Consider the following 24,156-nt stretch of genomic DNA (forward strand, 5'->3'; position numbering starts at 1 on the left):
GGGGATAAAAGGCAGGTATTTGGGAGGCAGTAGGCTTGCATTTTTTTTCTCATTTACCTTCTGGTTCAATTTTACTTCTGCAAAAGCCCCTAGTTTTATATCCCACAGTGATTTCCAAAGGGCAATAGAAAATAATAAGCATAAATATTTTACTGAGTTCCAGCATTTGATATCAGCAACAGAATTTCAGCGAGTCAGCCGCCCCAGTAGCATCTTCCTCCCTGACTTTTGTTAACAGGCACTTCCCCAAAATATAAAGCCTCGTTGTATAAATTTCATTTCTCTTTTGATTTCACTTCCCTTTAGCCTTTTTGTTTTTTACAGTGCTTTTCTGGTGGGTTGTTTTCTCCTTTCTAGTTGAATTTACTGTGGAAAAACTGGGAAAAGAAGTGAGGTTTGGATTTTTCTCTGAGGGTATTTGAGCTCTAGAAAAGTCTCTGAAAGTGGTTTTTACAGGGGAAGAAAAAAAAAGTATTCTGTATTTGGCATTACTCCTGAGAGCGATAGTTGCCCAGCTCCAGTGGTCCCTACCTCTTGGTGCTGGACTTGGGCCAGCAAGGAGAAGAGATGGAGGAGAGAGCCAAATTTTGAATCCAGTTCAGAGTTCAGCAGATGGCAGGGGGGCAATAAGGCTCACTGTGCTCTCTGCGTGCCTTTTTCTATTCAGGAGTGACAAGGAAATGTCTAAATTCAGTGAGAGGAAGGCACAGTGGCAAATGTTGTTCAGTAGATAATAAAGGGATGTATAACCCCCCTGCTCTGGTCTTTGCTGAGAGCCAGGGTTTGCTTGGCTCACTGTAAAAGAACAGTGCTGCTTGTTTTGTGGGGACTGTCCTCCTCGGTAAGGTGAGCAGGATGAGGACATGGCTGCCCACGGTCTCAGAGAGCTTATCTGCCAGACCCCAGGCAGCAGAGGACAGTACCGAAGTGTCTGTGGACTTCTTGGCATCCTCATTTCTCTGTCTCCTTTTGTGCATGGATCCCAAAGAAATGGTCCAGCTCATGGATCAATGGTCTCCCTCCAGAATTTCACCCTTAGCATCACATTATCTCTAGGTCAGAGCAGAGCAGCCAAGGCCTGAACCTCAGCTGCTTGCAGTTGTCTGAGCGGAGGGAATGAGGTGCTGGATCAGCCCATCCACTGCCACGGTCAACCCAAACCTGGGTTTCACTGCTCCAAACTTCCCGGCACGCCGCAGCTCAGCCTGCTGACACCCTTTCAGCAGAACAGTTGGGTGTCTGCTGCCTGTCACCCTGCCAAGGGGCGAGCAAATTTACTTTGCCAGTATTTCACATGGAATACGCCATGGTCCTCTGCCCACCGCTAGCCAGAGCCCAGGCTCAGGAGCCCGGTGACGCTGCGAGGGGCTGGGCACCCTGCTGCGGAGGCAGGATCAGGCAGGCGTCCTGCAGGCAGCTGCCATCCCTGCCCCGCGGGCGGTGGGTCCAGCGTTGGGCAATGCCTCTCTCGGGAGCTCCACCCTCGGGGAGGTCTTTGTCTTTTTTGATGAAAAGCCAACACCCTTTCATGTGGTTTCTTGTACCAGCTTCCTTACATGACAAAAATAGTTGTAAATAATGTACTCAGTTGTACTTGTACAACCTTCACTTTCAGGCATTGTAAATAATTTCTTTCCCTTTATCTGTTTTCTAATTGCAAATGTCAGTGCTTCATTCGGGGGGGCAGGGGCTCGGGGAGGCAGGGATGTGCTCAGCTTGAGCACCCTGAGGATGCACTTCCTTAGCATTAGCAGGGCTACGAAACTGCCCTCACTCCAGTGCTGCCAGATGGCTGCAATAACTTGCACAGAGGGTCAGGATGGATACCTGGAGGGTAAAGTATTTTCAAAAGCACTGGATTTTACGTTATAGCAATACTTCCTTCCCTCTTCCCCCTTCCCCTAGTGCTGCCCTGAACCACTTTTCCTCTGGTGCCACTTGTTCCTCTTGCCTCCCCAGCCCTTCCCCATGCCCAGCACTTGCCCAGCCCCTCCTGCCTTGCTGTTCCAGCTGATTAAAACACGATGAGCAACTTCATTATCAAAACAACAATCTGTGCAATGTCTTCAGTGGAATGACCATTTCCAATGTCTGCATGACAGAAACCAGGACTGAGGCTGCACCTTATCCTCTTAGTACAGTAATTGAACAGAAACTGGCCTCAGCTAATATTAATTTTCAATATGTCTTGAAATGAACCAGACACAGTTCTGCTAATTAAGGTATAAAAGCAGCTCATCCAAGAAACTGAAGCAATGCTCTCAGCAAGCAATTCCAAAGATTTATCTATTTGTTATATTCTGTGTATTTATTATTCCCAGTAGGTTATACAGGACATAAGGGGAAGAATTTCTAATGCTGTCGTTAATTTCAGTGGCATCTTTTCCTATCAGAAAACACCAATCCAACTCTGCCGAATGAAAGTAGCTAAATTTTAGGAGAGTGGCAATGTACATATGTCACAGGGTTAAATTTGGATTCAAGGCGGCACAATCTCTGGGCCTCCAGCATATGAAACAGAGTAAGGGGGACACAGTAGGGGAGATCATGTCCTTCATTAATGGGAATATTCACTTGGGAAGAAGTGGAATAAAATAAGCTAGAAATAAGGCCATCATTCTCCTGACAACCCCATGGGAAACTCAAGTAATGCTGAGACTGAACTGATTTTCTGAGTGAACATGACAGGCATGTGGGCACCACTTCACATGGCAGCAAAAGCAGCAGGCTTCAAACAGTGGAAACAGCTCTGCCTTTTTATTATTAGAAATTAGAAATAATTAGAAATTATTACAAAATATTAGAAATTATTCGAAACCCCAAGGAAAGAGTCTTTAGGCCTTTTGGGAAAATGATCCCCTGTGCATTCCCAACACATTTGGGAATAAATTTGGGGATAAATTTCAAGATTAATGTTGCATGAAGCTGTGCCATAATTTGGTTCCTGATCTATCTGGGCATTACCAAAAGATGAAACGTTGCATCATAACTGACAAGAACTGTGTTTCTCTATGATGCAATCATTAACAGAAATGGAAGTAAACACCCTGCTACTTTGGCATCGTTCTTCCTTTAGGGTGACTGCATTGCCACCTCCAAGAAACGGGTCCAAGCACTAAAACAATTGATACTTAGAAAAAGTGACTAAAATGTTAAGAAATTTCTAAATTTCAGAAGGAAAGAGATTTGTTTACTTGGACAAAAGGATTGCATTCCTCGAAACTCTTCATCGTGTACACTCTGCTGCATAGCAGAGGACCAGCCAGGAGTTGGGAATGGGGCAGTGGGAACACGGCCCCCTCCACAACATTAGAGGTAAGAAAGGTATGAAAGAAATGGGAATGGAGTCAAGGAGCAGAGCCCACAGTGCCCGACTCCAGGGCTGGGTGCTAGAACAGCCACCCTTCCTCCATGTCCCAAAGCTCTTCCCACTCATCCCCAGAGCTCTGGCTGACAGCTGCATCCTACCAGCACCCCAACACAGGACTTTGGGTACAAATATACCAACCAGTCCATAATGCAGTGGATTTATTTTTTTTTAAATACCGATTATACAGACCAGAAACCTAGAACATTTTACTTAGTAAGTGTGTCCACTGTAAAAGTGATAAGGTATTATTGCTGAGTTGGATATTCCTCCTTGTTTACCTCATTATTGAGTGACTGGTGTGACTAAAGCATGTGTTACATTAATATATAACACCTAAATAGCCTTGACAAAGGGACAGAAATGGCCCTGGGGAGGACTGTTATGAGCACAGTAAGTGTTGCATTTGTGAACCGACATGATGCAGTGAAAGGCAGCAGATGATTAGACATGTTTACTGGAGGCCTGGTGGAGTGGCCGATGCGAACAGCAGTAGAGCCGCATCCAGAGGGATGTGGGTAACCTCTGGGCTGGCAGAAACCCCGTATGGTTCGGCCAGGAAAAGTGCCAGGTCCCACACGTGGGCCAGGAAAACCCCATGCCCTGGTATGGGCTGGGAAGCTGCTGGGTGAGGAGCAGCCCTGCTGGGAAGGACCTGGGGATTACGGCAGATGCCAGGCTGAACGTAAGCCAACAGCGTGCTTCATCTGTAGTAAGGCAGACCACATGCCAGGCTACAGTAGGATGTGGAAAACTATTACCCCCTTCTACGCAGTGAGACCTGGAGGCTGCATTCAGCTTCACTGCAATAGGTGCTGGACCTTCCTGAAGCTCAAGGACACAGAGATACTGGAGAGGACCCAGTGAAGAGATACCAGAATGGTCAGGGGCCCAGAGCACCTGACCTGCAGCGAGAAGCTGCTGGGGCTGGGCTTGTCAGCCTGAAGAAGAGGCCAAAGGGTGACCCGGGGGCTGCACACAGCTATGTGAAGGGCAGCTACAGAAATGTCAGAACCAAACTCCTGTCAGCAGTGCCAGAAGACAGAAGCAAGGGGCAGTGGCCACTGCTTGTGGCTCGGGAGACACAGGCTGGACATTTGAGGGGGGGTGGGGGGGGGTGGGGGGGGCAGGGCGGATCAGAAGAAGATAGTGTTGTACTAGACTAGGTTACCCAGCCAGGCTGAGGAGTCTCCAGCCTTATTGTTTTTCAAAAATCAGCTACACAAAACCCTATCTAATGCTGGTAATAGTCCTGCTGTGAGCAGGAGGTTGGGCTACAACCCAACAAAATTCTCTTCCAACAAACATTCCCATGTTTCTGTGATCTTAAATTCAGGCCAATGCATGTCTTTAACATTACCTTGGTGATATTTCAATGTACCCTCAATTGCTTTCTTTAAAAAGACTTTATTTCTGAACTGGGGGACTTCATGCCAAAGGGCAATAGAAGAAAACTACCATTTTTTAGGGATTTCTTAATTCCACTCCTTCAAAAGGCAAATGCTACTCACTCTGCTGTCAGCTGGGGAGCCAACGCATTCAAGAATAGCGTCACATGAGGTCCCATCAAAGACTTCTAATATCACCAGGTGTCTCCTCAGTATGAAGAGATATCTGGAACAGGAAAATAAAGTACTGCAAGTTATTTCCTGTATCATGATGTGGTATCTACCATATGAACCGAAAGCACCTTCTACAGCAAAACCTGTAGTCTGTAAAAATGGTGTAGACAGTAGATTTGCTTTCCCTTAAAACCAAAAGCCGTCTTCTCAAAATTAATACATTTTAAAAAAAAAGACAGTTTTGTTAGGGTCTGTTTTAACAACACAGTATTTGATATATAGATTAAACTTTGTGTAAGTATGTGCTTGTGTTAGTATGAGGGGGTACATGTGACCGTGTTTCTTTCTTTCTGCACTGTAAAGAGGAAACGTGTGCGGGTGTTTATGTGTGTATAATCACCAGCCTCTTCCTCCCTGCGCTGCAAAGAGGAACGGCAAGCTGGGCTCCCCAGCCTGCCTCTTACAGAACCTGGCTTCATCTTCACCCAGGAGCAGACCCCGCAATGTTGCTGAGGCTTTGCATCTTGGAGCTGGCAGTCCCTTTGCTCACAGATACGTACCACAACAGGATACCGCTATCGCCTCTCCTGCTACTTAACAGAAAATCTACACCCCCCTGCACAACTTCTCTAACAATCTGCAGAAGAAAAAGCAACAAATCTCTTTAACTGACAATATTTGTACTCCAGGTTGCTGTTAGGACAGGTGTTCTGCGGTATTTCTATTTTTGACAGTATAGGCTTGACAGAGATGAAAAGGGACATCTGTATTCTAAAAAAAAGCTTGTAGGAGTAGATGAGGGTGAAAGCAGGTTCATTTTCCACTAATGCTTCTTTTCCAAAAGTTCATATTATTTCATTAGGTAAAAGAAAGCAAAAGGACAGTGCAGCTGGCTGCAAAAATTGGCAATGCATCCTTACTCAAAGGCAAGTACGAGGCTGATTTCTGTTAATGTTAACGGACTGAAGGGCAGTAGGTAAGGGGATATAATAAAATATATTATTCCTTAAAGTTCTTAGAAATTAATTGTATTGTTATGATAGCTGAAATATATACTTGCTCTTATTTGGATAGAAAAGTGACAGAAAGGCGGGTGCTATTTGCAGGAAAGGTGTCCGTGTAATTGCATTATAGCTCTTTTACTAACCCGATACTCTCAGTTCCAGTTCTGATACACCTGTCTACGATTCACAAAACTCTGCTAAAGCCCTTGAAAGATTCACCTGTGGTTTTACACCCCAGCTTCAAAACCTTCTATAGCCTTTTAGTGCAGTGCTCAGACTAGGTACCTAATTACATCATCTTGTAAATAAGAAAAGTCTCCAGCTGGAATGTTGTCTAGATATAAACCCTTTATTGATATCACATTAACAGATATAGCTACTCAATATGCAACTGGTGTGCATGCAACATGCATGGATGTAAACAATCAGACAAAACCAGAGGTCTTGTTTCCTTGGCTTTATTCAGAATTGCTTCTTCGCTGGAAGACTTCATCGATGTTAAACTGATGATGTGCCTACACAGCAATCATTTACGTAGTTTGGGAGTACCGTCTCTATGGGTACTATTTTCATTAAGCCAGAAGGGAGCTGCCCTTCTGTGCACAGCCATATCAACACGTTGCAAAGTAAACCCACACATAACAAGTCAAACAAGCTACACCAGTCAATGCACAGTTTTGACAGCACATTAGGGATCTCTGCCAACACAGCTCTGTTGATCTGGGAACATCTTCACACAGCCGCAGTGCACGTACACCTCTGGCTTAACTGCATTTGTAGGCAAGCACATGGCGAGTTCAGCACAGTTTCAGACAGCATAGCCAAACAAGATGTACCCATGTCTGTGCTCATCGTTAAACTAAGTCAAACAACGACTGTGGTCACGAGCATGGTCAACACGGGGTACTTTTGCTGCCCTTGAGAAAAGGCTGGCCATTGCAGCAACGTCTGCTGGGTCTCAGGTGTAGGTGTGGGCTCTGCTGCTGCCACGCTGCATTCCAGTAGGCTGGCTGAGATGCCACCACGCAACTCTCACTAGCGAGTAGAGATTAGGACACAGAGAAAATGCCGAGGATGGCAGGTGGGGTTAACACCAGCACTTTCCCCTTTAGGGTTTCCAACGAGTAACAGCCCTCAATCAGCCCAGGGCTCTTGCTCAGTCCAGGGGTCCCTCGCCTACCGCAGCCCAACAGCAGCATGGTGCCACCAGGCAGCAGAGCACACTGGCCTCGGCCAGCCCACCTTGCCAGGCGAGAATTGCTGGGGCGTGCTCTACATGAGGGAGGTTTTGGGGGGAAGCGTGCCTGAAAGGAAAAAGGGGGAACCCCAGATGACACCCCTCAGTGCCAAGGTAAACGATAATCTGCCTCCAAAAATGTGCATTTGGTCGGTTCAATAGAAGGCAGTTTGAGCTTTGAGTGTTTATTATTTTTCCTCTAATAGCAGTGTTCAGCAATGCTTTTTCAGACGTGCCAAGACTCTGGTTCCTAACATATCTCCGGTGTAATTCTGCTTGCCTCATTGCAGTTACACCAGGGGCAAATTCGGCCCTTTAATTGTTTGGGGTTGCTGATCACTCTGGGTGTGCTGCTTGTTCGGCAGATTTTCTGGAGGACTGGAATTTCTTGTGGAATTCTGTTCTGTGAGGCAATGGCTGTGTGGGCAGTGAGTCCTCTTCAGTATCGGTCCGAGCACAGCCATTAGAGGATGTGCTTTTGGTGTTGTGGCTGAATTGGCAATCACCTCTTCATCTCCCTCTCCTTCAGGCTCCCTTTTCTGCTCATAACTTCCACATCTCTCTGTAGTTTGTCACTACAGAGCAAATGGACTCGTGACTTTCCCCAGAATGTTAATAGGCTATTTTCCATTTAACTAATATTCCTTTTACAGTACTTTTTAACAAGACAATCATTAGAAGTGAGTAACGTGCACTTGCTTTGCCACAGCTATTAACCTAATGATGCTGCAGAGAAAAAAGGCATGCCAGGCAGCAAGGGAAGTCAGTGGAGCTAACACGGCACTTGCTGTCAAGTCAAGGGCCCAAATTCATCTCAACCCAGTGGAAAAAACTTTCCTCGACAAAAGTTTATATTGGCAGCTCTCAGCATGACAGTTTCGTAGTCTGAAACGCAGATAGACCCCTTATCAACAAGAGCAAGGTAGAAACGCAAAAGAGGTCCCAGGGTCACTGGTTAGAGAAGGAGCGGAGGCAGCGTCGGAGCTGGAGAGTGAGGGCAAACAGCTTGAGGAGGTGATGAAGGAGGAATTCTTAGCAAGAGAGCTGGGAAAGGACTGGAGGCAAAAAGTAGAACTTGAGACATCTGGATAAACATAAAACTTCAAACTCAGAGAAGGGGTCCTTTCACCAAGGAGAAAGTTTGTAGTTTCTCTTTCATTTTTAACAGTCCAACATTGATGTACTTGTTGTTTACCATGTGTTGTCCTTCTTTCAGTAAATATGCTACTCATAAAACGATTCAATTGACAGATATAGTGTATGTTTAAAGCCATTATTAATTACATGTATTAGTTATTGTTTCTTTACAAGCACTACCTTGAGCCTGGTCTGGGGCTCAGCTGCGCAATGCTTTGTGCATGTATAAGGCTGTGCACACGGGACAGCCCTCCTCCCTGCGGACTTGTGCAATGCGCAGCAAAAGCATTTAGGACTTAACTATGTGCAGGAACTCTGTGCGGGGATTCAGGTCTAACAAAAAACTTAACATGCTTAACATTAAGCTGTGAGGGACCGCCGAAATGCAAAGTGTGTGCTTACGTGTCTTGCCAGACTGTAGCCCTCTGGATCGCAGCTTTGTTTGAACTAGAACAATAGACACGACTGAAGATTATGCACGTACATAGTACCTTCTACTTCAAAGTCTGAGAATACTTTACAATCTAGGACAAATATCATATTATTCCCAAAAGGTAAGGAAGTATTCTCCTGGCACACACAAGAGGAGAAGAGAGAATAAACGTGAACGTATTTTAAAGTTTGAGGTTTTTTTAAAGTATATTAGAGAAGTTACAAAATTTCTGCACAGTAAAAATAGTGTTAATACTGGGCAGAACTGCTCAAAAGGGTTCTTCAGGTGGCATTATCCGCTGAACCAAGGATTGGTCCAGTAAAAGATGCCACCTCACCTTACAAACCTTGTTCTTTAATATTCTTAGACTGTCTGGGCTACTTACATCATCTCTCCCACTAAAAAGGGAGGTGTCAGTGTTTAATGTCACTTTTAAGAAATACAGTTCACTCCTCTTTGTGAGTAAACTTAAAGGTAACAATCATAGCCGCTATGGCACACCACCTCATTCTTTTTTCTGGCCAAATTCCTCCAGTCTCAAAGACAATCTAGTCCATGTATTTGTTAAATTTTTAAGCAGTCTTTTCTGAACATTACAAACACCAGAAGCATTAAAAGGATAATTAAGGATAAGGGGATAATCTCTTGCCTTTCAAGGTGATAAAGATGACCACAGAATAAATACCAGTAAACTAAACCCAGGATATTTTAGTAGAAAGGAAAACTGGAAATATTATGGAATCCAAAAGAATACGTGATATTACTTGTTAGAACGTCTTGAGATTTTCAGGCCTAAAGTGTAGCCAACATTGCAAAAGTCTGAAAGAAAACTGGGCCAGTACCAAGAGGCTGATGCAAAATCATTTTATAGGTGAAGTGGTGGAGTCACCCATGGAGATCTCTAATACTTATTAAGCTGTACTGCCTGACAGCTTCAGGATGGTAAACAAATCTGAATTTCCTTATGTCTACGCATCTCAGAATGGAATTTGCTTTCCTAGACCTGGTCCTTCAGATTGCGACCGCCCTACAAAACGCAGTCAGACTATTGGAGGAGGAGCTTTATTCAGAAGGAGCAGTTTCTGACTGAATTGACAGTTATTGTCAGGTGTGTAAGGTTAGGAGAAATTGTTTGATGATGCTGGAATTACTTTCTCCTAGACACTGCACATTTTAAGTAAGTTTTAAACATGTTAAGAAAAATGATTGTCTCAGGTGCCACAAATAGAAATATATCCCCCCCTCAAAAAAAAAAAAACCCAACAAAAAACCTGACAAATCTTATGAGAGTTCCAGTTTTGCAAATTCAGAAAGTGCAGACAAATGTAAAAAAAACTTACATTTTTTAATGTTTATCTGAGTACAGTATTTCAGGGTGCGTCCAACCCTTGCAGCAGATCACAGAACATAGACAGTGAGCAAGCCAGGATGTACAAACACTAGTCTTGATAAACAGCAAGGGTCTATTTTGGTTTTATTTCTGTTCTTTTTCAAGTAAAGGTAGTTGGAAGAGAAAGTCAATTTGTTTAAGCACGAAGTAATTATACTAGATTAAGATACTGAAAATTATTTACATAATTTATAAATTTATGCCAAGTTATAGAGTACAGGTATTGCAGTGGCCATACAGAGAACTTAATCTGTTTTTAAATCTGTGTTTCAGGGACTTTGATGAGAGTATGGCCTAACTTACTCCTAACATGTTAAAGCTAGGAAATACGAAAATTAATTTTTTGTTGGTTTCTTGGTAAAATGAGGTAAAAGTGTTTTCTCTTACTAGACAAAGTCAGGTTAAATAGACATAAAAGATTTCGCTCTTCTCTGACTGAAGTCAAAGTCAGAATTCTTATTAACACAAAAGGGAGCAATATCAAACCTATGATCTTGAAAGGAAATAACAGTGATATTGCATCTGGGGAAAAACAGGAACATGCTTTGAATGCTGGAATACACACTGTGTTTTGTTTACACTTAGAAGAATTACTCATTGCAATATTTGCATAGCGTTCAGTTCTGTTTAATTACAGCTGTCTGTGAGGAAGAGTTCAATGGTGTAGGCCCCAGATTCGAACCAGATTTCTTTCTAGCATCGTGAAGTCAAATTCCAGTGAGATGGACACAGACTTCCATCCATAGGAAGAAGATCGTTTCGGACAGTCTAATACTTGAAGCCTTTTCTATTTCTCCCACTTTGGAAACCCTGAATGAAAGGTGAGGCCTTCTCTGTCTCCTTGGATGCTGAAGATCCCTCAGGCCATATTTCATAAGAGAAGGGAGGTAGCTTGGCTAGAAATATCTGTGTCCCTGTGCCACACTGACGTGGTCCAGAGACACCTCCTTTTCACCAGGGCTGACCTCCCTGAGTAAAATACAAAGTATTAGAAGTACGTATAATTGTCTGCACAAATAGTGCACAAAGCGTAAAGGGAAGCAGGCGGCTGCTGTGGGGGCAGGCCCGAGCAACGTGCAGCAGACGCTGCCTCCTGCCCCTGCGGGCCCTCCCCGCCTTGCCCTCCCCACGCCACAGCAGGCCTCTCCCCCGTTTTCAGGGAGGTTTTGAGGATGCAGGTCTTTTAAGCCCCTGCTCTTGCCAGTGAAGCTCCCCATGCGGCCGCAGAGCCACCTAGCCCCTAACAGGGACACCCACAGAGTTTCTAGAAAGTTCCGTGAGAGGGAAGGCCACTGCAGCGAGGCCTGTGTGAGGGGCTGGCACGGTGGGCTCGGCCAGAGCGCTGAGGACAGGCAGTGGCCATCCCTGGCCAGTCACACCCCTGAGTGCCCTAAGAGCCCCATCATCCCTTGCAGGGTGCCATCCTCCACAGAAATATGAGGAGAAAAGGCCGTTTCAGTCACCCTGAATGGCACATCTCCCTTTCGGAGTCAAGCACCCTGCCTGCCCCAATGGCGCCTGGGCATCATCAAATTTCTGATTTAGCAGCACTTTCTGAGGGGAAGCAGGAGGTTATAAGGCTGAGGAGCCGCCAAGCCTGTGCCCTGCTGCCCGGCGCGGGAAGCTCTGCGCAGGCGCGGCGGGGCTGTGAGGCGCCTGGCAGCCAGGGGGCGCGCCCGGCCCTTGCCGGGGGGCGGGGCTTGGCGGGGCGGGGCCAGCTCGGCGCACCCCGCCCCCGCCGGCCGGAGGCTCTTCAGCGGGGCGGCGGCGGCACGCAGGAGCGGCGCCATGGTGAAGATCGCCTTTAACTCCCCCTTCGCCCAGAAGGACGAGCCGAAGAAGGAGGCGACCGAGGCGCTGGTGGCCGACAAGGTGCGGGCAGCGCGGTCTCGCCGCTGCCGGGGCGCGGCGGGAGGAGCGGGGCGGAGGGACGGCGGTGTGTGTGTGGTGGGGGGAAGGAGGGGGTGGAAGCCGCCGCCATCTTCTCGCAGCGGCTGCGGGCCGGGGGAGGGCAGCCGGCAGCCCGCTGTGCCTCTCGGGCGCCTGGCGGCCGCCGCACCGCTCCCTGCGGCGCTGGGGCAGCCTTCCAGCGTGGGGCGGCCGCTCTGCGGTCTGTCCCGGGGCTGGGGCGTGCGTGTGTGTGTGTGTGTGTGTGTGTGTGTGGTGGTGGGGGGGGGGGGGGGGGCGGGGGGGGGTGTCGCTCACCTTGGGGCCGCCGCCGTGAGGGGCTGCCGGGCGCTGCGGGCCTGAGAGCGCCGGGACGCGTCGCGCTGCCGCAGCGGTTTGCGGTTACCTCGCCACAGCCGTTTTCCCGGCCCGGCTGCGGCTCGGCCGGCCCCGGGCGGTGCTGAGCGGCGGGGTGGCCTGGCGGCCCCGGAGCGGCCTCGGGCCCGCACGCAGCGGGCAGGCCCAGCTGGTTATCTCCAGCTGGGCCCGTGCCAGGGCCGTGCTTCCTGACGGGGTTTTAAGCCTTCGTAGCTCGCAGGCGGGGGGAGCCCGGCGCCCAGGCCAGCCCCGGGGCTCGGCTCCCTGCCGGGGGGAGGCGCGGGGGAAGCGCCGAGCCCTCGGCGCAGCTCGTCCCCTCAGCAGCGGGCAGGTTGGCAGCCGTAGCAGCGGCTTGCAGGCCAAACACGGTGGGATTAGGGCTCGTCCTCCGCCCGCTGCTGCTCTGAAACCCTCGTAGGCAGTGAGCTGGAGAGCCGCACTGTGGTGAGGTGTCTGGGCTTCTGGTATGTCGAGCTTAAATTAAGAAACCTGCCATAAAGGGTTTTAAATAGAAACCCAGGCACGTACCCTGTGGTTGGCTTTTCCTTCCTAATGAGCTGCTGTGTGACTCTAATTGAACTTTGCAAATCTGTGGGAGACTTTATTTTGAAGATGTTTTACTTAGCTGCTGACGTTCTTTGATGAAGAAGATCAGCGTCCAGGTATACAAATCGGTAGCTCTAGAATGGGCTGAGTTTGTTTGTAATCGGGGTGAAAGAAAATAAAGAAAACACTAATAACAAAACTTGTGGTGTTGGACTCTAGTGTCTTTTTTCTTTTTTTTCTTTTTCCCTTCTAAGGTGTAATCTGGAAAGCAGCTTGCTCTCCAGCCTTCAGAGCCTCTGCCTCACCTGAAATAGCCACTGTTTAAAAGAAGGGGTGCAGAGTGATGTTATTGCTCAGTGAACTCTCTTGAGCTGTAGGAGTTGTATGTGTGCACAATTAATACTGTAGCATTGAATTGCCAGATCCAAAGGAGGGAGAGAAAGTAGGGAAACAGTGTAGATGGAGGACTAATTTGTATTTTGAAAATGTCGTTAGTCTGGCTAGTTTCTTGTAGGACAAACTAATCAGCTACTCCTGAGGCAGTAATACATATTTTTACTGGCCCTTTACCATGCAAGTTCTGAGCATAATAGTTTTAATGTATGCTTACACCCTTCTCTTCATGATAGCTGCTTTTCTCAATTTAGAAGCTTGCTGGTGCTGTTTGTTATACCTGTTACAGTATTCTCTGTGTTTGCACGTGTACATGACTTTTTAGTAACTTTTCACTCCAATCCTGGGGTTTAGAGTTGCATGTAAACAAAGTTCACAATTTTACTCCAAGACAAACTTGTTCTATTGCATGTTAATGTCTCCTTTTGCTGGAGTATTTGTGCAGAACAAACAAGCTTAATGGCTAACGTTGGCTTCGACAGCACAATAAAAGTCCCCTAGAATATCTGCACAGAACACTTGAGCTTGCAGAATACTCTCTCTGCAGATTTTTTAGAGCTGACTGTGTCAACACGGTCTCTTGAGCTAGCTGCAGATGTTAACACAAGTGATTTTTCGTTTCCTCCCTTACCTCCTGGTTTGCTTTACTTGTTACTGCACAGCTTGGAGCTGCCTTTTCTTTGCAGGTTTTTTTATGATTTATTATTTTCGAGCAGAGGCTTTGTAACCTACTGGAGCAAAGTCTTGGTATTGTGTTCTCTTATCAGCTCTGTCAACTCTTTCTTCTTGGATTCAGGCTGCCTACATTGCTGCTTAATATGATAAATACCTTTACATTGTTTGAAATAGGTGTAGTGCAAGTATAGCTAATTACATGTCGACATCAGCCAAGCACTAGGATGTCTGTAGTGCTAAAACCTGCTGCAGACTTGTCATCAAGTAATCATAGGCTGGATGAATAAGTTACTAAAAGGTGTAGATGAAGGTGGCAGAATATGATGAGAGTCTTGGTCTTAAAAGCCAGTTAACTCTGATTGTTTTCACATAATGGCATATAAATGTGGCATAATTCTGACTTGAACCTGGGGGGGCGGGTGGTTCTGTGTTGTGTTTTTTTTTTTTTTTACAAATGCGTAACTAGTTGTAGTGGTTTATGTCTTGCTGAACGAACATTTTTCTGTTTGGAGGATGCAAGAGTGGAATGTAGGAGTATTGACTCTCGCAAAACAGCTTGGGTTTTGTTTCAGTACATGCATAGCTGATGTGTTTGACTTTTATACTGATACCTTGCTGAGCACAGAAATATGTACAGCCTCATAATAATACTGTAGCTTGTTGTGATCACAGGTTGCTTAAATATATTGTGTTCTACAGGAGTGCAAATGGTAGGACCCAAATAAAGGCAGGCCATGGAAGCTACTAGATTTAAACTTTTGTGGTTTGATATTTTGGGGTGGGGGTGGGGGGGTGGAGAGAGGAGAGTGTCTTTTAGGAAAGACCTAAACCCAATGTGTGTTTGCCCAAAGGAAATGTCTCTTAATTGTTCAGTATTAGACAGTACATCTGCTGTTCTCCTCTCAACTTGGCTTGTGTGAGCCTTTTACCTGGAAGCCTGGAAAAGTACTGAAAACTAAGAGTGTTAAATTTGCCATTCGGACATCACCACTAGCTTTGCGTTTGGTATTACACAGCTTGTCACCATGTTACATGATGGTGATGGTAGTTTCCTTTGGATGTGGTCTTCTGTCTGAGAGAACACTGGGGGGGTGGGGAACAAGTCACTGAAATAAAAAGATATGCTTCAGACTGCTAGAAACAAAACTTCCCAGGGACTTGCATGGAAGAAAGAGTATTTTGAAGCTGAAAGGTAGGATGTGTTGCAGGGACCTGTTTTTGTTTGGCTGCATTTAAGCTGGTAAGTGGCCCTCTTTCATAGTGGGCTTCACTTGTGCATATTACAAGTTCTACAGTCTGAATGTTTGACTCTTGTCAGATGTGTGTTCCCCAGCTAATAGAGTTGAACCTTAGCTTCTGCTGTTAGTCTGGTTCCTAAGGAAAAGTATTAGCTTAATCCATCTGATAGCAAGAGGAGGATAGGAAATAGGCTTTTGAGAAGAGGTGTGAAAACAGTGTGTACCTTAAAATGACCTTGTTCTACACATCTTGCTTTCCTTGTGCTATATTGCAGCTGCAGCACTGTTCTCTTTCGTTAGTTACTGAAATTTCTTACACCTCTAATAGTTTCTGGGTAAGGATTTGTCTAGAAAGCATCCTCTAAGAAAATACCCTATTTCAGTGCTGTTTGAAAGCTCGTCTTAATATGATGCAGTAGTATTTCATGTAAGTGTTTTCTTACTATGTGATGCTTAACATACATTTCTTCTAGGCGTGCGGTGAGAATTGTAAGATGGTAGGTCAAAGTGAAGCAGTAGATAACTTGTTTTAAATTCAGAGCAGTTACACTTTCTAAGTTCTATCCCCCTTTATTCAAAGGATCCAGAAGTTGCCACACGTAGGGGTGAAAATTCGTCTGGAAGATGTCTGTTGACTCTGCTGGGTCTAGCATTCATCTTGGCAGGAGTTGTTGTCGGTGGAGCTTGCATCTACAAGTACTTCATGCCTAAGGTAATGTGAAAGTTCTTTTTTTCTTCAAGCATCACTGAATAAAAAAAGTCTAATTATAAATAGATTACGGAAGGTTTTCTATTACAGTGGTAACTGGGACATGAAGACTATGTCCTTTATAAAAGCTGTAGCTGTGACACACCTATGCTTCGTCATAGCATAAGTGTTAGAAATACAGTTTGAAAGCAACATTTGCTGTAAAAATAACTGGCCTTGCTCTTGCTTTCAGCATAAGGTGTACCGTGGTGAGATGTGTTACTTTGAGAAGGAAAACCGTGATCGTGCGGTAGAACCTTATTTCCTCCCTATTGCTGAAGAAGCTGACATTCGAGAAGATGATAACATAGCCATCATTGATGTGCCCGTTCCAAAGTTCTCAGACAGTGATCCAGCAGCGATCGTTCATGACTTTGATAGGGTGAGTATGCTCCATGGAAAATTGTGGAGCAAGTGGCAACTGTAACAGCTCCAGGGTTTTCATTCTTGAGACCTTTAAAGCTTACTGTGAGTGCAAGTTTCTCTTTTAGAATGGCTTTAAGCATGGCAAATCTGACCCTTCTAACTCTGTAACAGTACACTTCTGCAAGGGAGGTTGGTTACAAGAATGTTGGAGGAACATTCCCATAGTGACTCTTAATTGGATTGTTTCTCAGAACATCACATCTCGGACTAGGCAGCTTTAAATGTTGTTGCCTGTAGGACATCTGGAAGTGACACTTGCTATCAGATCAAGAATCGTATGTAAATGGAAGCGAGGGTAGGAGACCACTGTAAATGTGAGTTAAGAAACGGGGAAACTGAGGATTCGGTTGTAAGATTCTGCCAAACCGTTACAGGGAAATGTGGAATTCCAAACAAGTGCGGACCTTGGATAAGTGAATTGAAGAATCATTTCAAGTGGCTGAAACCTAGAACTTTAACATGCTGTTTTAGTTGCATATAGTTTCTCTAAAGCAAAGATGAGAGGATGGTTTTAATTTGACTTTTTTATTAAAGTTGCATCAATAGTATTAGCAGTTATCCTTAGTCAGCTGTAAAACCTCTGGTAGGTTGTTAGTAAAGCAAACCTTAGCAATGCAGATACAATCATGGCACAGATGCTAGAACTAACTTGTGTACTTGCTGCCTTTAATGACATGGAATGCCACGCAGCCCAGCTGTGCTACCTGTGGTCACAGTATTTGCAGCTTTAATTTGTGGCATCCTGAAGAAACTTGGCTGTATATAAGGATAAGGCAAATTAAGAACTTCGGTTGATTCTGCCAAAGTGCTGTGCAAAGTCATAAGAAAACAAGTAGATATGTTGATAATTTTAGGGCAAGAACTGCAGAGACTTTGTAGCAATGCTGACATGACTTTATGGAGACTAATACTTTTTCTGAAGAGCTATTTACAGGGAATGTTTGTTTATCAGCAACTGGATACCTTTTGTTTGCACAGTGCTTAACTGCACTTCTTTAGTGATGAGGGCGTACTCCCAAAAACTTTCTCTGTATTAATACAAAAATTATGATAAACAGCTTTTATAGTCGGCGCTCACTTCTGTACAAAAGTCCTTTTGCAAACCATAGCTACAACCAGTATGTTTGCGAAAGTGGGAATAGCTAAGTTCTTGCACTAGATGGTTCCTGAATGCACCACCTCAATAGTAGCAGCGCATCATCTGCAGCTTTTTGAGCTCCCTCCTTAGTCCTTGTAGAACTGTGTTTTAATAATCCAGGGCCACAATTAATTGAAATCTTGTTTTCTGAATAGCTTTTGACAGCATATCTTGACTTGCAACTGGGTAACTGCTATGTGATTCCGCTGAACACATCCATAGTTATGCCACCGAGAAATCTGATGGATCTCTTCGCAAAACTGGCGGTATGTAGAAACCTTACTGTTTAGTTATGCTGACAGGATCACTTTTGATAAGAATGCTGGGTGTTGCTCCTGAACTACAGTCTCTTGCTAGAACAGTCCTCTTGCCATCAAAGTACATAATCCCCCTGGCTCAGTCACTGTACTGAAGTTAAGGCCAGCTGTCAGTGTGTATTATGGTGAGTAGATTCATGCTTAATGCTCTTATTAATACCTAGCTTTATGAAAGCTGAAAGCAACTAGCAAATAAGGTTAAATTTAGCTATTACAAAGGAATTTGATAAAGTTCCAAATATCACTGAAAGCCTAAACCTGAAAGTTACTACCAGAAAGCTCGCTTGCCCCATGAGAGTTTTAATGAAAAGAACAATGCAAACTTGTTCTTCTGTTTTATTGGCACTGTACTTATGAGCTCACTGCAAGCATTTTGACTTCAGTAACTAAAACTTGTGTTTTTCCAAGATGATTTGTGGGTCAAGTTGATAGAGCTTGCTGCTACTCCAAATTAAATGCAATACTGAGCTATTGTGTGTCAAATGTACTTCTCAAAAATGTCATTGGCTCCTCTACACTTAGTGCTAGAGGCCACCTGACCAAGTTTAGCTTGTTTCATTATTTTTTTTCTAGCTTTATGAAGATGAGCTTTAAGTGTGTCCCCTGCCCCTATTTTTAGGAAGTGGCCATGAGAGGTGGGAACTTGTTTCAGTAGTGCTCTGATCATCTGGTGAAGATTTAACTTCTGTAGGTTGCACTGCTTTATTTTTATTAGAAATACACTGCTTCAAACATGGAAACTCATAATACTTGTTCTGCTCTTTTAACTGCAGACTTTCTGTTGCTGTCAAATAAACTTGAGCGGGTTCTGTTTGTTTGATTCATGTGAGGCGAGCAGTGTTGAGGTTAACTGTGCTTTGTTTGGCTGTAGCTGCAACTGTTTGAAATAGCCTTTGTCAGTTTTTAACTTCTCTGGTATGCAGCTGTTGACAACTAGCATATCTTTAATATTAAAAAGAAGTAAAGCTGTAATCTAGTGCCTGAAGCCCTTCCAAAGCAGAAAAATGTGGTGATGTTTGCCCGTTGTTAGCAGAATACTGTGTCTCAAGGTCTTTTCTCTTTTAGACTGGCTCTTACTTGCCTCAGACTTACCTAGTCCGTGAAGAAATGGTGGTTACAGAGGAGATAGATAATGTGTCTGATTTGGGCATCTTCATCTACCAACTCTGTGTTGGGAAAGAGACCTTCAGACTTCAGCGCAGAGACCAGATAACGGGTAAGTTCCATTCAGTAAAAAAATGAGTCTATTGTTTGCGTAGGGAAAGGGTAAATACTTTAAACCTTGGGAGTTTTTAGACTTGGAAATTTGAGTGCTCTATGTGAGCTGGGACTACCCATAGAACTGATGGGTGTTTTCCTCTACTTTCAAGTATGTATCTGAAGTCTCATTCAAACATGCTGAGAGAGTTTCACTTACTGAATTAGAGGTTATGTGCCCAAACCAAATTTGACCTTAAACCTATTTCTGTTCCATCTTTTGGCTGAAGTTGTAAGTTAGTTTGGCACAAAAATTCATATATTCCATCTGATAATATGAGTCTCTGTAGGTGCACCTTAGTCTGTTATATCTAAAACTGGGTTACAGGAGCACCAAGTAAAAGAATTGTCTTCTGGCTCACTTGCTATGGAGAAAAAAGAACAATAACACTTCACAGGAACTTCTGAGCTCTGTTTCTCTCTTGCCTGTCTCCTTGTGTCACCTCCCTGTCATGCTGTGAAAAGAACTAAATTTTGAGGTGTCTGTGGTTTGACATGCTGGAAGGAGACAGCCTGCGGTACAGAAATCTGATGCTTTGAATTTTAGTTCACTGTAGATCTCAAAGCACTCCATGGTTTGTTGCTGTCACCAGACACATAAGCAAACTAATCCTTTGTGCATTGCAGCCTTTCAGAACTGCAAATGTTTGGTTTGTCAGAACTTTCTGCTCTGGTTTTCCTGCAAAGTTCTTAGGCAAGAGTTTCCTCTGCCGAGTTACAAGTTTGCAGCATCAGGAGTTGCATCTGCTGTTTGCCAGTGCCTACATGCTGTTGCTACATGGAAGGCTGTGTATGTGGGAGCATAAAGCTCTTCCTGTGCGGTGCAGGGCACATGAAGAAACAGTAAATGTTCCCTTTATGGGAGGGGGAGGCATGTGTCCCTTAGCTGATGTGAAGATGCTTTTGTGAACAAACCTCAGTTGAATGCTGCTGTGACTGAAAGACCATAGTCTACAGACAATCCTGCAAAGGGTCTTTATGATGTTTCCTTAAATCATCCTGCTGTAGCATGTTGTTGACATCTTTGCTGCATAGTAGAAGACTTATACAGAATACTTGCACAGAAGGGTTCTGGTAAATGAGTAATGCTGCTTGGTACAGTTTCAGTTCTGTAACTGACCTTGTTTGCCCTTGGCAGGGATGGGGGACAGGAAGTCTAGTCAAATGGAAGACTGCTGCTGAGGAGAAAATTGTGCAGGGACAAGGCTTGTCTTGCCTTCCAGGTCAAATTTCTAGCATGTCTGTCTTGTAGTGTGAACAAGCCGTGCACCCATAATGAGACTAAAATGGCTAAACTTGTGTAACTGCTGTGGAGAAGTCTTCTCATTTAGCTGGTGCTGTACTGGCTTTCAGATTTCGTAGAGTTCATGGGTTCATCTGTTGGATCAAACTGACCTCAGGTTCTGCAGCAGTTCCCTGGAGTTGTAACTGAATGTGTGAGGAACAGGACAGGTTGTCCTGGCTGTTCAATTATGTACCCAGTTAAATAGCCATTGCAGGCTTCTCAGGGTGTACAGACATTAAGATTGAGGTGAGCTGAAAGACGGCCTGTATTTAAGTGTTCATAAACTAAAGTAGTGCTGTGCTGGGTTTGGTTTAAGAGCTAGTGGCTCTAGGCTTCAGTGTATGGCTTCTCTTGCTTGCTTAGAACAATTTTCTACTTAAGCTGTAAATCTGTCTTCTCTGGTGGTTGTATTTTGAAGTGCTTTAGTTGAGCAGCTTGTCTTTGATGGCAGGACTACTATATTCTGGTAAATCTAGTAAAGATTCACAGCTGATACAGGTGAACTGCCTGTGTCAAGGCCAATGCTGGCATGTCCCAAAATAGAGAAAATCACTTAACACTATTAAGAAACTTCAGTGAGATCATCGGTTGAGTGGCAAGTCCTCACATCTCATCAAGGTGAAGACTGCTCTATAGAAGCATACCCTGTGTTAACACTGGGTGCAGGGAAGTGCTGATAAAGAACTAGAAGGATGGGGAGTTTTCTGCACCCTTTCTGAGTTTTTATTCTCTTTCCCTGTAATTTCAATCTGCTTTGCTTTTCTTTTTCTTTGTGGTTTAGGGAGGGCTATGAGAAACTGCCATAAACGATCTCTTTGACACTGTCTATAGCTGAAATGGTAGCTGGGGATAACAGAGAAAAGTGCTTGCTTGCTTTGTCCTCTGTGATGTATGTGGCCCCCCCTCTTGTTGTTACCACTGTGGAAATGAGGGGTGCTTTTTGATAGACAACAAACTGGTGTCAAGTGCTGGTGGCAGTTCATGGCTGTAGAAACACTGTACTGAATGATGGTATCTTGCTGCTACAAATTCGTAGTATTCGTAGTGCTACAAAACCTGTGAATGCTTGCTGCTGGGTTACAGATCTGCTTTACTTAGGTTCTCATCTTCTCTCGTCCCCAGGTCTGCAGAAACGTTCAGTGGAGAACTGTCATTCCATCAGACACTTTGAAAACTCTTTCGTTGTTGAAACAAAGATCTGTCAACAGTGAAGGGTGTTGGATGGGAGGTGACTAGTGCACACCTTCATTGAGAAGTCTGAGCGTTAGATATCGACTTCTTAAATTAACATGTGCAGTGATAATCAAAAGCCTTACGCATTTTCTGTGTACTGCTTGTATTTCAAAAGACAAAGTCACCATTTCAGCTTTCTTTGATCCTTGGTATAACTTTTTAGTTGTCTCATGTAAAACTTAAATTTGAGTAAAGTTTGTTTGTGGGTTTTTTTTTTAGAAGGTTAATACCAGTTTAGCTGTTGAATGTGTTTGATTTAGTGTAATCTGGGAATGGCAGAAAAATATATATATAAAAATGTTAACCAATTCCTTGGCTGGAACCAGTTCTGTTCACCTTAACTTTCACAGAATGATTAATATTAATAATCTGTGGTTTGCACATCTTGTGTAGTTCTGTAGAATAGCTCTGCACTCCGTATCCTGCCTAAAAAAAACAAACCCATATTCTGATGTGTATCATTAAGCTTTATTTTAACTACCATGTGTGAAGCATGTAAAATCCAACCTCAGTGATCATAAACCTTTAACACTACCCTATTTCATTTTGTGCAATTACTGTATTGAATTCGTATGTATATTTGGAACCTTCCCCGAGCTTACGTTTAATTCTTCTACCTTTGTTTGGTTTTGTGGTATTTAGTTGTTAAGATTCAGATAGAGTTGCTCTTAAAGCTTGTCAGTATTTTTGGTTAAGAATTGGTTTAATCTAACTTCAATTTCAAGAACCTGTTCTGGTATAGCTCACTTGTGAATGTGACTGTAGTTGTAAACTTAAACTACTCTGGCTTATATAAACTGTTCAGATCAACTTTTTATGAGCAAGTAGCATTACTACTGCAGTCGGAGCATTGTTCGTTTTTTTTTTTTTTTTTTTGAAAGCTGCAGTATAAAGATAATGAAGAGTTAGTGTCCTGCAGTTGAACTTGAGAGTTTTAATAAGGGACTTTATATTGGTATAAATTCTGCAACCCTATAATAAATGTTTCTCTAAAACTCTGGCATTTGTGTGACTTCATGACGCTCGGAGGGAAGAGTGCAGTATGCTGGTGTATGGTCCATGGGAGGGATGTGATGGTTGTGGGCCTGGGGCAGCACACAGTGCTCTTCCCACTTACCCATACCTCTTTCCTAGCTTGTGAAGCCAGATTTCCTTTTCCTGTGGAAATGCTTTGTGGTGCAAAACAAACTTGGGGAACAGAGGAAGAAAAGAGACCTCACCTTGAACTTGATCCCCCAAGGGGCAATTCTTGGTGATGTCTAGTGCTGTAAACTGAATCCATTGAGCAGACTTCTGCAGGTGGGTGGTGTCAGTTGTGGTATGGCAAAGGAAGGATGCATTCGGCAATTTAGCTGTTTGAATATTGGTGTTGATGAGGCTGGTGATTACAGGTTTGCTTGTCTTAGTGTATTTATTGCAGTGTCAAAGAGAAATCTTTTTTAACATATCATAATAGACCAAGGGACTGGAGGGTTAATCAACATCTTGGTGTAATACCTTTCAGTGCTTACCTGCAAGCTTTGCTGTGCTTTAAGCTCGGAGCTGTGAGAGCGCTGTGGTGCTACTTCCGTGACTGGTTGCTCAAAGAGCTAAAGTGTGTACTGAACCTTCCTGGCTTTCCTGGAAAGTAATTTGGATATACAACTGGAAGTAAAATAGTAAGCGGGCTTTCTGTGCTAAGAACTAGGGAGTGAGAAGTGACTGTAGGACTGAAAGCAGCTACTCTTTGTTTATGGAGCTCTGCAGAGGAAAAGAGTAGACCACAGCTCCGGGGCAGCAGGGGTTTTGCTGCCTTGTCTTTGTACCTAATGCAACTCTTCTCCCACAGCGTGTGGCAATGCGGAAGATGTATCCTGGAACTAGAGCTTTGGTCTGCTTGATTCTAAAATAGTAAGCGTAGGAGAATATTTCATTATATGCTTAAATGTACTGTAACAGAATGCTGTAGAAAGCTCTAATTAGTGTCCCTGGGAGTCAGATAAGCTTTAATGTAGCAGGTATGTGTTACAGGGGAAGTAGCTGCACTGACAAGCTTCTGCTCCAGGCTTGCTGTGTGCTTGGGCAAGTTACCGTTGTGGTGGCTTCCTCCTCTGGATTGTCAGAGGATAAACGGGGTGGGTTGCCTCTCTTGTTTGTTTTGGTAGTCCTGAGTGGAAGGGTTTGGAAATGTATTAGCTGCAGAGAGCAAGAAGCATCTGCTTGCAGCACTGAGGTTTGACTTTATTGAAAACAAAACAAAAAAATAGAAATTCTTCCTTACAGCTTTGAGTGACTGTGCACTAGGTGGCTCTCACCAGATAGAGAAACTGTTTCAGCTTTACGTTTGTCTGGTAAAAGATTTTAAAAGAAATGAAGTCAGTTCCTTAAGAGCTTATTAGATGTTCTAGGCAGTATGCCAGGATACGCGGAGGAACAGATTGTTCTTACCTGCTTGGTGCTCTTGCGTTGAGAAAGTAGCTGAAGTTTCAGTTGTGCGTGCAGTGTGTTAGACTTACTATCTGTTCA

General features: G+C 44.3%; 1 protein-coding gene across 1 annotated transcript; it reads left to right on the forward strand.

The window, feature by feature from the left end:
• Window positions 1–11,826: 11,826 nt before the first annotated feature.
• Window positions 11,827–22,651, forward strand: ITM2A (integral membrane protein 2A). Its single transcript, XM_055817760.1, has 6 exons — window positions 11,827–12,002; window positions 15,828–15,959; window positions 16,189–16,377; window positions 17,715–17,825; window positions 18,942–19,092; window positions 21,541–22,651. Exons 1-6 carry the CDS (start codon window positions 11,919–11,921, stop codon window positions 21,627–21,629), a joined length of 756 nt encoding a protein of 251 aa, XP_055673735.1. The 5' UTR covers window positions 11,827–11,918; the 3' UTR covers window positions 21,630–22,651.
• Window positions 22,652–24,156: the final 1,505 nt, after the last annotated feature.

The sequence above is a fragment of the Falco peregrinus genome, chromosome 13 (assembly GCF_023634155.1).
Source record: "Falco peregrinus isolate bFalPer1 chromosome 13, bFalPer1.pri, whole genome shotgun sequence".
Lineage (NCBI taxonomy): Eukaryota > Metazoa > Chordata > Aves > Falconiformes > Falconidae > Falco > Falco peregrinus.

Bases quoted from the DNA above. Each gene is read 5' to 3' on its own strand.
- ITM2A (XM_055817760.1), top strand. From the start codon at position 11,919: ATGGTGAAGATCGCCTTTAACTCCCCCTTCGCCCAGAAGGACGAGCCG. The intron at 16,378-17,714 runs GTGAGTATGCTC...TTTTCTGAATAG, and splicing joins TCGTTCATGACTTTGATAGG to CTTTTGACAGCATATCTTGA. The intron at 17,826-18,941 runs GTATGTAGAAAC...TTTCTCTTTTAG, and splicing joins ATCTCTTCGCAAAACTGGCG to ACTGGCTCTTACTTGCCTCA.